Source organism: Sardina pilchardus, chromosome 15 (assembly GCF_963854185.1).
Source record: "Sardina pilchardus chromosome 15, fSarPil1.1, whole genome shotgun sequence".
NCBI lineage: Eukaryota > Metazoa > Chordata > Actinopteri > Clupeiformes > Clupeidae > Sardina > Sardina pilchardus.
The window spans coordinates 14,408,265-14,422,619 of NC_085008.1; the positions used below are offsets into that span (position 1 = coordinate 14,408,265).

Here is a 14,355-nt window from a genome sequence, read left to right on the forward strand (position 1 = left end):
TCCATTGCGTTCATAACTTCATTGCTTGCAACAGGTTGTGTTAAGCTCTTTTGTGTTTGTTCTTTGTTGAGAGTTTATGAATACTTATGAATCCAGTTTCAGTCTACATGCGGAAACAAAATATCCTGAACATTTATTTTAGAGAAGGTTTAACATTTAATATGTGCCAGAGGTTTAGTAAAGATATACAAGGTATGTTTCAAGGATATTTTCTACCAGCAACGATGTGATGCACCATGGTGGTTGAATACTTGAACTTTATGATTACATAGTCTGTTTAATCAGAATCACACAGGATGTGATACTCATTGCATGTCAACATTTCTGTAATGTTTAACAACTGTAAAGAACAGGTCCTCCGTGCCTCATTCCACACAATACTGCAGCCAGATAATCTGTTCTGTTGTGTAAGACTGCTACCTATGCCCTATGAACCTAGTTGTTGTGCTTACTCAACTGGTGATAACAGAAAACTGTATCAAGGCCATTAAAGGAATGCTAATCCTCTTAGCTTTGGTTGTCAGCATAAAAGCAACCTATGAGATCACAGGCTAACTCCTTATTAATGATTAATTTGAGACCTATAAATGAGGTGTCAGTCAAGATATTTGCCATAAGGGTCCTAACAGTGCACGTTTGAGGAGCAGTGTGCTTTGTGAAACTCAGAAACCGGAATATAACCCAGTTCGCTGCCTGCCTGCTCAGTAGGGGTTACTGAGAGGCAGCCATGCGTCTCCTAGGGTCCTCTGTTATTTTCTCTCTCCTGCTGCAGACTATGGTAAGTGTGACTCAGGGTTTCAAAATGGACATCATGTTTCAAAGACTTAATCTGGTGAAGATAAGTTGTTTCATTCTTGTACAGTTCTAGTATGGGAATAAATGTTGTGGGAGTTCAGTTCCTGAAATGTGCTAGTGCATTCCCAAAAACAAACTCACCAGAGCTTTGGAGTGTTGTGTGAGTTGGTCTTCTCAAATTTTGTTTCAGTCTGCGCCAGTGGAGGACTGGCAGTCGGCCAAGTCAATCTATGAGTTCTCAGCCACAGATATAGATGGCAACGAGGTGTCCCTTGAGAAATACAGGTGGGTTTTCTGACAAATTGTTTCATAGTGGATAAAACCATGCCAGTGATGTATGTAATAAAAGCAAGAGGGAAAGGGTGAAATACACAAGAGATAACTGTTGAAATGTGGTGTCTAACTATACGACTGTTTTAAACATTTTGTTCTGTTCTGTGGTCAGGGGCGACGTTGTCATCATCACCAACGTTGCCTCTAAATGAGGTAAGACCCCCGTAAACTACTCTCAGCTTGCAGAGATGCACGCCAAGTATGCTGAGAAAGGTTTACGCATCCTGGGCTTCCCTTCCAACCAGTTTGGAGGACAGGTATGATGCTCTTTTGCACCCGAATATGCATAAAATTATGATTCACAGTCTAATTATTTTCACACTGCATACAAGTAAAATACTACAACAACTTTATGATTTGTTGTGTATATGCAGGTCCAGCAAGTGGCACTGTGAAGCATAGCTGTGAAGCATGGCTTTTTTTTTGTATCTTTTAATATAGGAGCCGGGCAGTAATGCTCAGATCAAGGAGTTTGCAAAATCATACAACGCCCAGTTTGACATGTTCAGTAAGATCAATGTCAATGGCGCAAATGCCCACCCTCTGTGGAAGTGGCTGAAGGAGCAGCCCAATGGCAAGGGGTTCCTGGGAAAGTGAGTCCATTTTTAAAATAAATAAATATGAAAAGTTAAGCAAAGGTCCACTACCAAAGTAGGTCTGACCTTTTAATATTGCAGTAAGAAGTTGTTTCTTAGTTAATTAGGGCATAAACAATTAACTGACTATCTGAAATAATGGCGAGACTGTTCTGTTGTCAAGCCCACTCGTAAGGCTATGAAACATCCTGTCAAGAACAGATTTGGTCAGCATCCACAACAAAACTAAAAGTCATTCTAACTGCAGAATATTCCTATCAGGTTTGTCTGAGAAATTCAAGAGATTCCTGTGTATTTCTTAATCTGATACAAACACACATCTTTTAACACAACACAAGCAGTGAATAATAATTTGGTAGAAATGACAACTTGTGTTTTTCTCACCTCTAGTGGTATCAAGTGGAACTTCACCAAGGTAAGGCAATTTATTAGGCTGTGTGAACACACAAGTGATCGATTGGTATTTTTTCATTTCTCAATGCAAAGTTAATGACAGAAGGCTTTTTGACAGTGAGATTGAAATATACCTGATTAAATATTTCTTCTAGTTCCTCATTGACCGAGAGGGGCACGTTGTGAAGAGATATTCACCACTGCAGGATCCAAGTGTAAGTCCAATGCAACAAGGCTATCTATTTCTTTATTTCCTTATATCTCAATTACCACTGAGACTGAGCCATGGCTTTACTCTAAATTCATTTGCAGACGGTGGAGCAGGATCTGAAGGATATGAAATACCTGTAATTCTGTCAGTCATGCCATCCCTTTGACCCCCTCTGCTACTCGCTCTCCAATGATGAGTCGGGGAATTGAGGCTCTGCCCCAGATGAGTGACGGTCTGTCCCTCAACCCATTCCATGGACAGGTCAGACCTGATGCATTTGGCGTGCAATATTGCTGGGAGGACCCTCTATTCCCTGATGATGCACTGGGGAGACCAAACACACCAACTATCACAGGAGGTCTAGGACTGCATGGATTAAAAGAAATGTATTTTCTGATTGCAAACTCAGACTAGGACTTGACTCATTCTAGAGATGTCTAAAATAGCCTAAATGATTTATGATAGTGACAATAAAGATATTTACAAGCTCAATGGTGCCTGGTATATTAAAGCTACACACACACACACACACACACACACAAACAAAATACATCTCATTGTAGGCTATGTTTGTAGCTGTATATGTTGGCCTTGGCTATGTGTGAAAAACACAAATGATTATTAATGTAAAACTACAGAGTTCAAGCTAAATTATATTTAGGCCTAATATTAGGCCTTCTCTGAGTGGCCTGACCTTCATCCTTCCAAATGACATTCAGCTGAACATGATAAACAACCAGTGGTTTATGGGTGTAGGCTACTGTCACTGAATAGTTTGAATTCGAGTTGAAATATAGACTATGGTTTAAGAACTTACAGAATTGTGTAGTCTAGGCCTACCTAGCAAGCTGGCGAGCTATCCATAAGTGAAGGATATATTAATAGCCTACAACAAGTTAGTGAATAGGCCTACTTTATAAGCTTATGCATCCCCAATTCTCCGAGGTTTCTCCTGACAAGTAGGCGAAGCACATTTTGGATGATGTGTGACGTGACACCAATAGGGAGCAGTCGCAGCTAGGAATCCGTCACATCCCTCCTGTTCCAGTATAGCAGCTGATCGCAAATGCCGTGGAAGGCAAGATCTGCACTAATAGTACCCCTGGAACACGGATGAGAAGACGACGACGGACGAAACATCCATCCTGGCTGTCGTTCCATGTGTTTTCGCTCACGTACATTGAGAAGGACATTTTTCGCAAGAATCACAAGTGGTGGATTTAAAGCCGGGGGAGTCGTCCTGTTTTTAAACCAGGAATTCTGAATGGAAGCAGAGGGAGCGGCTAGCCTGTCTGAGGTCGGGGATGGCAGTCCGTTATCTGGGGCCGCAGCATCCGATGAGACGGAAACAGTCATTGGTGTCGGTTATGGGATGGAGGCAGGCGACATGGGTAATGTTATTTTGAATACATAGTTTACTCTTCTATGCGTCACATGCAGACTTCCATAAAACGCAAAACGTATAAAATGTAACTGCTAATATTCGCTAGCCTGTGTATAGTTACTGTCAGACAAGCTAGCTAGCCTGCTAGTCAACATATCGCTAGCTGTCAACCTTCTATGAAAGGCTAATGTAAGGTGAGGTTGTCTATTGCAATTGAACCTAACGATGTGATAAGGAGGGGATGCCTTCTCCAGAACAAGGATTCTTGCCTTATCTATTTCTTCAGTTTTTGATACAACTTAAACCTGATAAGGGAACATAGTGCGTGACATGAATTTCGGCGAGAGACTCACGTGAACCAGGAGAGCTAACCTGGTTAAAGCTTCCTTTGTAATCTATGATGATAGCCAGCGTGCTATCATAGCTAGCCTTATTTACTCAGTTCATCTGTCACCTTGTCCATGTTACTTCATATTATCTCATGATATTGCGTAATATTCTGGACATATTTTTGGTCAAGTTCATCTTGGAATCTTGTATCCTTTGGGCGAAGCTGTCTGTTTAGCTCTCTTTGTAAGCTAACCGAAAATATTGTTTTACTGACAGACCATTCAAGTACCTTTACATTGGTTCTATATGCATGCCACACCAATGAAACATCTTGCTTTTGTTCAGCATGGCAGCCACGCTTCTGATGGAAAATATTAGTTTAGTAGTATTGCTATCAAGTTTGCTGAATACATGGAGGTTCCTCCAACATTTGTTTTATTCATTAGTATTGTACTACTTATAAGCCGAAGACTTAAATAAGCATATCGATATTTGCTGTGCATTTTTGTTGTAAGTTGCCTGTTTGCAACTGGGAGCAAAGAGACTTTTCAAGTCACCACTAGAATTCAAATTGTCAGTGACTCAACATTCAAATTTAGTTTAACAGTTAGTCCAATTAGAAAGAATAAGATCTTCGTTGTAAAGAGATTCAACTAAATAATGTCGTGTAAAGAGCTTACACTCTAAAATGGAATAATTTCAGGTGACACGAAAGCCTGTAAAACTGCCTCTTGTCCAGTTGAGACCTTATTTAACACCAAAACCTCAGCTTTTAAACCTTTTCTATCTCATCCAAGCCCAACACTGTAACTATTTCATCCTGCTCAATATGCCCATCCCATGCATCGCTGGCTAAACATATTGGCTGATTAAATGTCAAACTGAAAAGGTTTCATAATTTGATTTGAACTATGGGTTTATTTTTGGATGGAGCTAATGGTTTCTGTTCACACAAGCATTTCAAACCAGGCCAGCATGGGAAACTCATCCTTTGCTTATTCTATTGAATCAGCGTCCAGGTCTTCTCATCTATTGCTCTGGGTATCTCTTTTAGGGGCCAGTTGTTTGCCAGTTCTGACATTGGTACGTTGGTGAAGGCTACAGTGAGAGATTCAAAGCCTTCATACTCTGCTCAATGCAATTCAAAGCTTTCAAGGTCTTCGCCTCCATCCGGGTAGTCTTATTTGTTCAGTTTGGATTTTTTAAAGCCTATTATGTTTTGCTGTTCTTTGAAACAGGGGTTCTCAATGTTTTTGGTTCCAAGGACCCCTTTTGGGGGACCACATTTTCCGAGGACCCCCTTATAACCCTAACAGTTAACCATTTGTATTCTCTGAAGTTGTGGCCGGGTCCACTGTCCCATGTTTTTTTTTTCATTTGACATCATGGACTGACTGAAACATTTCTACATATTCATCAGATAGCTGGCTAACAAATAAGCCAAGCCAAGCTAAGCAGTAGAAGGAATGGTTCTTCATGACCTGAGGGAAGTTAATGTGGGTAGGACCAAATAGACACAATTTGTTTGTTTTATGGGTGAAAAGTGCATCATCTTTTTAAAATGTTAACTTTAGAATTTCAAGCAAATTATTTCACAGACCCCTTGGCTATGGGTCATGGGCCCCATTTTGAGAACCACTGCTTTGAAGGATTCAGTGATGATTGCAAAATGTGACTGTGCTGTTCTTGACATCAGTCATAAAGATAAATGTCAAGATGATTTTAAGGGAGAGAATCTCGGAGGAGCATGAAGAAGTTTCTAAGGTAAGGGCAGGTAATCACCAGGCCCTTTCTTGTAAGGAAACTGTGGTGATCTGTAAAGCTTGACCAAAGATAGTATGGTGAGGTCTTGGTAGCTGAAATGCAATAGATAGCTCCTTTCCGTATTGTAGCCCAATGGTTTTACATTACAGCTGAGCTCACTGTTCAATGTTCCTTGTTTAGCCAGTCCACCTTTAATTGTCTTGGCCACGTGCTGGTCTTATGTGCATCTAAAGCCAAGATTTAATGAGGTGTTCTTTGGCAGCTACATAATTTGGCTGCAAGCTTGTCTGATCATGTGCTGGCCATCACAACCCTGTTTTGGTGTCCTTATTAGGCTTTGCATCAGTTCAATTTTGGAGGCAAAAACTAGCCTTTATTTTGAATGCTTCGCTCTGTGCTGACAGCTCATGCTGTTTCTCTCCTCCAATTTGAGATTGGGTTTCCTAGTGAAGAAAAACAAGCCGGAATTGCATAATAGTGTCTGTCTAATCCCCTTCCCCCTCTCAGCCTAGAGGTCTGTGCTTTTTTTAGTTCCGCACCCGAAGACCACGGTACTGGATGCCACTCATACACCACCAACACCTCTGCTCAGGCGGTAACCCTCCTGAGGGGTAGTTCATTTAGATGTGGACTATCACTCATGGTTGTGACCCTCTCCGCCTGCTCAATCGTCCAGCCGGGGCGAAGACGTGCTTGGCCATCTCTTTTGTCTGCTCACTGCTTTGAGTCATTCAGTCTACTGATTCATCATGGAGATGGTCGCAGTCACCTTGACTTGTCCTCAGCAGAGGTGTGCGTAAATGTACATGCTACTACAGTAAGTCATGGTGCCATTGCAGTTCTGCACTTGTGAATCCTCGTTACCAGCTGAAGGGGGTGAAGCAGAACAAGTGGAATTTGTTTTCAGTGAGTCCACTGTGTTCCCAAAATGTCTCCAACCTATGACCACTGGAGGTGAAGGAAGTCTATGTTGATGATTTTTACTTAATGAATACACATGCAACTACTTCTACCCTAGCGGAACAGTAATCAAGGGGTGTGTGTGTGTGTGTGTGGGGGGGGGGGTTGTTGTGCAGGGTAGGTTGGACAATTAAACAGCGGTGGGAATTTCACAGACACGTGAAGGGAGGAGAAGTGGTGCGATGAAGCGAGCCTGGAACTCCTCTGTGCATGTATTACAGCTCCAGCCCTCGCCACTGTGTTCCGGTCGGAGGCTCATCTGGCCTGCCATGACTCAGTGGACTGAGAGGTGGGAGGGGTTGGGAGGGTAAATTGCTCCAGCAACTTCTATAGTCTGTGAGAAAGGCCAGCTACTGTATGACGAAAGCACTCAGGCAAAGCTTTTAGAAAACTGAGTGGAATCCTTTTTCAGTTAGACAAACTCAACTACAGAGTGCTGCTTTCAGTTTTTGTCGCTGTAGTCAGTCAGGCAGCGATTTTTGTGTGTCATGTTTGGGTTTTGTTTAACCAGATGTAATAAATTACAGGCTCCTGCCATGATGAGGTGACAGCATGTTCTGGCCTTAATCCCTGCATAGGGGCAGGATTAATCATTAGAAGTGGTTGGGCACACTCGCCCACTGCCCTTGTTTTTTTTGTTTTGAGGCAGCTCATCATCGACATTGACGATGAAAAAAGCAAACAAAATTGGAACCTCTCCATTGTCAGACTGATTTAGCACATCACTTTGTGCTCGCTGACATTCACGTGTGACAGTTCACCACAGTCCTTGACAAAACAATGCAATATGACAATGTTTTCAGATAAGTGATATTCAGAGAAGAACCAAACATTCTAAAATGTGTCAGTTCTGATAGTTGCTTGGGAGCTAGCAGCAGGCAAACAGCTTTTATTGAGATATTGAGGGTCTTGTAAACTCATTTTTTGTATCCACATGACACTAATCATTATTCTTGTCTGCAAATGCAATATTATGTTAATGTTATATTTGAGGTCTCTGCAAAAAAATGTCACATAAAGATGCTAAGGATCACACATGGTGTGATTGCATTTTTTGGTAATGTTCGATGACAGAATGGATCAACAGGGTGTTTACCTTGTTCTCTGATGTTGACATAGAAGGTATACAACTTTGTTATGTAAAATGTACAACCCTATAATTAATCTGAGGATTGTACGATATATGCTGATAACGTCTCATAGTAGACTACAGCAACTGAATCTGGATTTGCGTCACACACAGTCTATGTTGAGTCCATTATCTATTTTGAAGTCTGAGATTTGAAGGAGGAGACAGCCATCTTTCGTTTTCAGGCAGAAACCGATTTGCCATGCTCCGAACAAAGCCAAGGTATATGGGTTTTGATTAGATTAGATTCAACTTTATTGTCATTGTGCAGAGTACAAGTACAAAGACAACGAAATGCAGCTGGAACAAGTTTTAAAGAGCAGATGCTTCAGTTCAGGGGTTCAGGAGTTGGTCCCTGAGATTTTTTTTTCTTTTTTAAATCTGGCAGCTAAATGCCATTTACACACAATTTCATATGGAAAGATCATACTGTTTGAATAGCAGAAAACAAAATGCTTACTCCATCATATTCCACATTAATGTCAGTGTGAATATCAGATCTGTTAGACCAGTGTGCTGTTAAGGGTACAGTAGGTTCACATTGGAAGTTTTAGCCTATTTATGATGATTTACAGGGCTGTAATCGTATTTTACAGTGGTCAGCGTTCAACGCTTGTTCTCTTGGTGTCACAAAAGCATTTCAGAAACACTGAGCTAGCTAAGCTCTAGGGCTTCAACCAACGTGCGAGTCTGGATGAAACAGTCACTGGCTCTCTCACGTCCTGAGCAACAAGAGATAAATTACTCAACCAAACTCCAGCCGCCTGCCCTTTATTGCATTAAGTTTTTCAGTTACACCCATATTGTTCAAGTCTTGCCATAGTGAATTAGCAAGTTCATAACATTACTTGAAGCTAACCATCAGAAAAAAGATCAATCCCTGTCTAAAATCACAGACAAATTTAAATTGATAACTTTTAAATGTTGACTTTAACATCACAATTGATGTGTTTGCTAAATGGATTGCAACTTTGACCCACCAGCACACTGATGGCATAACTGCATACTCGGGATTATGCAAATGGTTAGGAAGCTTTCTATTCATCGCCTTAACACTTTATTTGTAAATACAAACAGAATCCAAACAGATCAAGATACACTGATGACGTGCTAGTGTCGCTAAAGGTGGAACGCACACTTAACGTTACACTTTTACAGAGTCTGATGTTCTGCTTACACAACAGAAAAAGTTGTCCATGTTCACAAATAAAACAAAGCTGTTTCAGAAGCGGATTAGGTTACCACTGCATTGGTCTAATTTTGATATACCGGCATAGACGATGTTTTCGATTATGGACATTTTGACAGCTAAAAGTGACATTGTTGTGACATTGTAGTGACAGTTCCAGCGCCAGTGCCAGTGGCAAGGTAAAAGTGGCTCTCCATTCTATGCCTGCTTTTATTTAATGTTCTCTAATTTAATGATCGAGGATCCCCAAGATGTACAACGCCTTCTCTGGGGAGACTTGGTTAATTATTGTCTGGCAGAAGTTTACGACGAGGTTTGTTGGTTTGAAGGATTGTATGCTACTTTTAACAGCCAAATGCCATTATGAAATACCAAGGCCTAGATTTGAGTACAAAAGGTTTAACACATCTCCCAAGACTATAATTGTTGGAGATGACAGGCCTCACTTTCTGTCTGCGGGACGCTGGAATGTGCCTTGTTTGTGTGTGTAATTGTCAGGAATGTGTAAACCTCTTAAACAGCTTCACTATAGCAAGTCCATGGGACCGTAATTACATGTGGGCAGCCTCTCTGGTGGGCGGTGGAGGAATGGAGACGAGATGTGAAAGGGCCAAGCCGTGGCGTCAAACCTGACAGCGAGTCGGTCACCAGAGCCTCTGTTCCACCCCGGGCCTGGGAGTGGTCCAAGTGTGTGTGTATGTGTGTACAGTATGTGTGTATGTGTGTGTGTGTAGTCAAGGAGCGTGTGTGAGCCTTGGCTGGTCATGGAAAAACACTCGCGACGAGAAGAGAAAAGAGCCTGCGGCTCCACAGTTGCTGTGGTTGACCTCTTCGCCTCACATGCCCACTAAAACGCCTCCCGCACAGTAGGCACCCCACCAGAGCCCCACACCAAGCCTGAAGCAGCGCTCCAAGCAAGCCCCCCCCCCCCCCTGTCTGGAGGACAGACAGGGCTCCCTCAGTGTCTGGTGTACAATAGTTATTCTACACTCACCCGCTACTCTACACTACACTCAGCCGCTGATCTACAGGACTCGCTCACTCATCATCACTTAGTCCACACAGAGCACTCATTTTCACAAAGCACCTCTGCTAATGCGAGCAGTACCTAATCTCGCAGGCCTCGCCCCCTCCCTGCCCAATCTGCCGTTCTCACTCCGTTCCTGATGTATAGTACTACTCCCTTCACTCTCTCATCTGCATAAATCACACACTTCCCTAATCTAAGGCATTTGCTTGCCACCTCATCATTGACAGTAGTTACTCATTACTTAAGATGAATGACTTCATAGTTTCGCATTCCGAATGCTCACAAACAACTTGCTCTTCTTAGCATTCGACCCCAGGATTGAGAATGTGGAAAGAACCCTCATTTGCCAAGAGCAACATCTTGCTGAGGAAAATATTGTGATCCACAATAATCTATGGACTTGATCTGGATATTTTGAAGAGATTTTCTTTCTCTCTTGGTATGAAAATTGCTAAGCAGGAGCACTCTGCAAGTTAATGGAGTGGCATTGTTTTGGATTGGTAAATCTGTAACCATTGGTGACCAGAGAAAGAGGCAGCATCTATTCTTCTCCTAGTGCAATGCATCTCTGTGTTGCTTGCCAAAACAAATTCATTTCATGCAACATGTTGTTATGGACTTGAAGAAGACTGATAGAGATTCAGCACAGTTTAAAAAGAGAATTTGAATGACGGCAGCATATCTAACATTGTTAAGATAGCTGTGCCATTATCAAGATGGAATGGCGTGTCCTGTTATCTTATTGAATTTTTTTTTTTTTTTTTTAAATAAACAACTTTGAGATGACCACTTCTGTGAGGTCGCCATCTAATCTGACCCCATGGCTGTTGTTGTTGTTGTTTGTGTTGTCCTTTTGTTTTGTTTAGAGCGCAGCTATTATCTCTCGTTCTCGTGCCGCAAACGCTCTGTATGATGCTCGGCGAGCCAGCCAGGCGGGCAGGCGAGCAGGAGGGCTGGGCGTGCGGCATGTGTCTGTTGATTCCACTCGCACGTGCAAACTCATAAAGAGCCGGTTGACCTCGATCAGGGTGCCATGGCAACGGGAGAGTGGAGCCGACTGGCAGAATGAATGGAAGCGCGTGCAGCCGGCGCATCTGGGATGATTATGGGTTGGTTTCGTGGCGGCGACGGCGGGGGCCTAGGAGGACAGAATTCCTGTGGTGCCTCTCGGAGCAGACTGGCGCTCCTGAGGAAATTAATTGTGATCACACAGATGGATCAGGCTCCTGCTGATTCATCAGCCAATATGTCCCTTTTTCATCTCACCGTAGAACATCTAAGGCAGCGGAGGTATTTTTCCCTCATTTGATCTATTTCCCAAGTTCTCTATACTACAAAGCCGCCCTCCTGTCTGTGAAACAGTTTGCTTCATTATTGGGATGATGAATCTGTCACAGGAGTTGGGCCAGACTGAAATGGCAGTTGGCTTTATTTGTTGGACGCTTGGACAGCCTTTTACTTTCATAAAGCTTTCACAAGGGAAAAGATATAGTGCGCGCTGAGCCAGTAGCCTGTTAGTAGCTGTTCCTGCTTTGTTGTATTAGATGGCCAGGCCTATTTGTGTGGACTTTTTTATTTCATTAGAGTCGTTTATTTCTGGTGAATGACTGTGGAGGAGCTTAAAGGAGACGGACGGACGCCCTTTATTAATTCATGCTTTCCAGGAACCGTGAGGAGGGAGTGTGCCAGCCCTTTGCCGATGGAACAGAAAGCAGGCATTGACTACTCGTGCTGTGTAAAATCACAGCCAGCCCAGTGGTCCTAAACAACCCTCTCCTCCCCTTCCTGGCTTGAGAGGCATTGAACGCACTTGAGTTGAGAACTGGTAGAGTGAAGGGGCTGGGTTGACATCCACTCAACTCTTGTTGGGACCTACACAGCAAGGAAGGGAAAAGTGGAGCAGTAAATATAGCCTAGTTGGTGTTTCCGTGAGCGTCCTTGGGCTTTCTTTATGTTTTTGTATTACTTTTGCTCCCTTGCCGATCAGCTTCTGAGGGATTTTGCTATCGACTGCCTCCCAATAGTGACTGAAAGAGAGAGAGAGAGAGGTTGTGACAGAGTGAGTGAGATAAAGGGAAGAGGAGGGGGTAGCTGACACACACACACACACACAACTTTTCACACAGACCCCGAAGACACAGGACCTTCCATTACACTATCTCTCAGGAGCAATGTAACCCTCCCTGAGTTCTCCACCCTAGCAGAGCAGCTTTATCCCCTTGGTATAGACTCTCCTCTACTGCCCCATCCCCTTCGTGTTACCTCCCCTGCTACCAGTGCTCTTCCACAGCCTGCTGCACTGACTCTGTGGACTAGGGTTTGGTGTTGCGAAACCCAGTTGTTAAGGATGTTGTTAAATGACGCTTGTTGTGACTGAAAGATCATCATTGTCAATGGAAAGCTAACTGCCGATCAGCTTCAGCTGCCGTGTGTGTGTGTGTGTGTGTGTGTGTGTGTGTGTGTGTGTGTGTGTGTACCATTGACTTTTTTCAGATAGAGTGCTACTTTGAAAAGGTATAACTGGCCGGGCGGTTGTAGGGAGCCGCTGGCACGCTGCCAAACCAATATGCTGCTCTCTCCCAGCCGTCCGCTGCCTGCCAGGACGCTTGGCGCTCGTGATTGCTTTTTAGGCAGCTCAATGCTCAAAAGAGATGGAGTTTCCTGTGCGTGTCCAAACCCATCAGCGCTCTCTTTTTGCCTGTGTGTCCATTCATGGTCCTTAAGTCTTTGTGAATGCCGGGGCTATAGAGAAATTGTGTGTCAGCATGGGTGGCAGAACTTGTAAGGACGTTGCTTATAGCTGGCCACCCGGCGCTGTCTCGTATGGAGACGGCGTTTCTGGCGCCTCTCCTCCCACTGCTAATGGTGATGGCTGTTGATGGGGCTCAATGCTTACGACTACACTGGAAGCCTTGATGGAACTCACAGCATCCCGACATCACTATTCAGCACCCCCCTTGGCCTTTCATATAGGCACAGCTGAATTGATTGGGGATTTGCACATTTCCCTCTCTCTCTGTCTCTCTCTCTCTCACGCTCTCTCTCTTTCACAAACACACGCACACACTCACACTCTCTCTCACATACACACACACACACACACACACGGCTGTTCATGGAGTGAGCTTGTAATTACGCGTCTGTTTTTAGCTGCAGTGTGAGGGCCATTTGTTTGATGACTTCCTCTCTGTACATCTGCGGAAGACGGGCTCTGTTGGGATAAAAGAATGAAGATGCAGATATACTGTCAGATGTGTGTCTTTTCGAGTTCTGAGTGTTGAAACGTTTCAATTTTCTTGTGTTCAGGGGTCAAAATGTACTTTTTGAAATGTGAATATCTACCAGCCAGAGGCTTGTGTTGTTGTTTTTTTTATTGTGAGAATTAACCTTTGCCAGAATAATCACGTTCTCTCTCCTCTCCCCTCAGATGCTGCTGCCAGAAAGGCCTTCATCACAGAGGTAAGTTGACACTAATGATTGGGGTCTAACTGCAAGTGTTCATCTTCCACTCGAAAGATTGCTTCATTGAGATCTAAAACGTTAGCAGCACTGGCACCTGTTGCCTCAGATGTTGGCGCGTGCAGAAAGTGCTCTCCTTTTGCATTGAAACCTTAGTCATGGATGAAACGGATCAGACTTAGACAGGTTCAAAGCAGTAGGCCACTGATATCTGATGGGGTTTTTTTTGTGTGTGTGTGTGTTTCGGTGGTGTGTTTCTTCATGTGGTGCTGTTTTCTCTCTCCAGATGCCCTCGTCATCAGGTCTGCCAGGCTATGGCCAGGGGAAGAAGATCGGCCACAGGGGCGTGGACGCATCCGGCGAGACCACATACAAGAAGGTATCCCATCAGCTCGCATACACAGCACTTTTACAAGCAGACATTACAAGCAGGTTGTTCTCTAGCCTCGATTCTTCAGGTTCGTTGCTTATGGTGACGCCTGATTATGCCAATGAGAGGTTTGGTGTTGACCACGTCAAGTTGTCGTTAAGGTTAAGGAGAAGTGGTGACTAAATGTTTGTGTGTACAGTCCTCTGTTACATTCTGTTTTTGTAATTCTCGTGTCCCTCCTGCTCTGTCCCCCAGACCACCTCGTCAGCGCTGAAGGGGGCCATTCAGCTGGGCATCGGCTACACAGTGGGCAACCTGAGCTCCAAACCCGAGCGTGACGTGCTCATGCAGGACTTCTACGTGGTCGAGAGCATCTTCTTCCCCAGGTAACCCCACAGCCCCCCCCCCCCAA

General features: G+C 43.7%; 2 protein-coding genes across 5 annotated transcripts in view; both read left to right on the forward strand.

The window, feature by feature from the left end:
• The first annotated feature begins 600 nt into the window (after window positions 1-600).
• On the forward strand, window positions 601-2,820 carry LOC134102740 (phospholipid hydroperoxide glutathione peroxidase-like). The gene is made up of 7 exons (XM_062556963.1): window positions 601-778; window positions 986-1,080; window positions 1,241-1,385; window positions 1,570-1,721; window positions 2,115-2,139; window positions 2,273-2,332; window positions 2,430-2,820. Exons 1-7 carry the CDS (start codon window positions 728-730, stop codon window positions 2,466-2,468), a joined length of 567 nt encoding a protein of 188 aa, XP_062412947.1. The 5' UTR covers window positions 601-727; the 3' UTR covers window positions 2,469-2,820.
• Window positions 2,821-3,265: 445 nt separating this feature from the next.
• The window catches only part of pip5k1ca (phosphatidylinositol-4-phosphate 5-kinase, type I, gamma a), a 30,190-nt gene continuing 19,100 nt past the window's right edge, over window positions 3,266-14,355 (forward strand). For all 4 annotated transcript variants that reach the window (XR_009941545.1, XM_062556957.1, XM_062556959.1 and 1 more), the window contains exons 1-4: window positions 3,266-3,719; window positions 13,542-13,573; window positions 13,860-13,952; window positions 14,199-14,329. Coding sequence is in view for 3 of the 4 variants with exons in the window: in XM_062556957.1 (XP_062412941.1) it covers window positions 3,593-3,719; window positions 13,542-13,573; window positions 13,860-13,952; window positions 14,199-14,329 (383 nt within the window). In the remaining variant the exon portion in view is untranslated. The remainder of the gene's footprint in view (window positions 3,720-13,541; window positions 13,574-13,859; window positions 13,953-14,198; window positions 14,330-14,355) is intronic.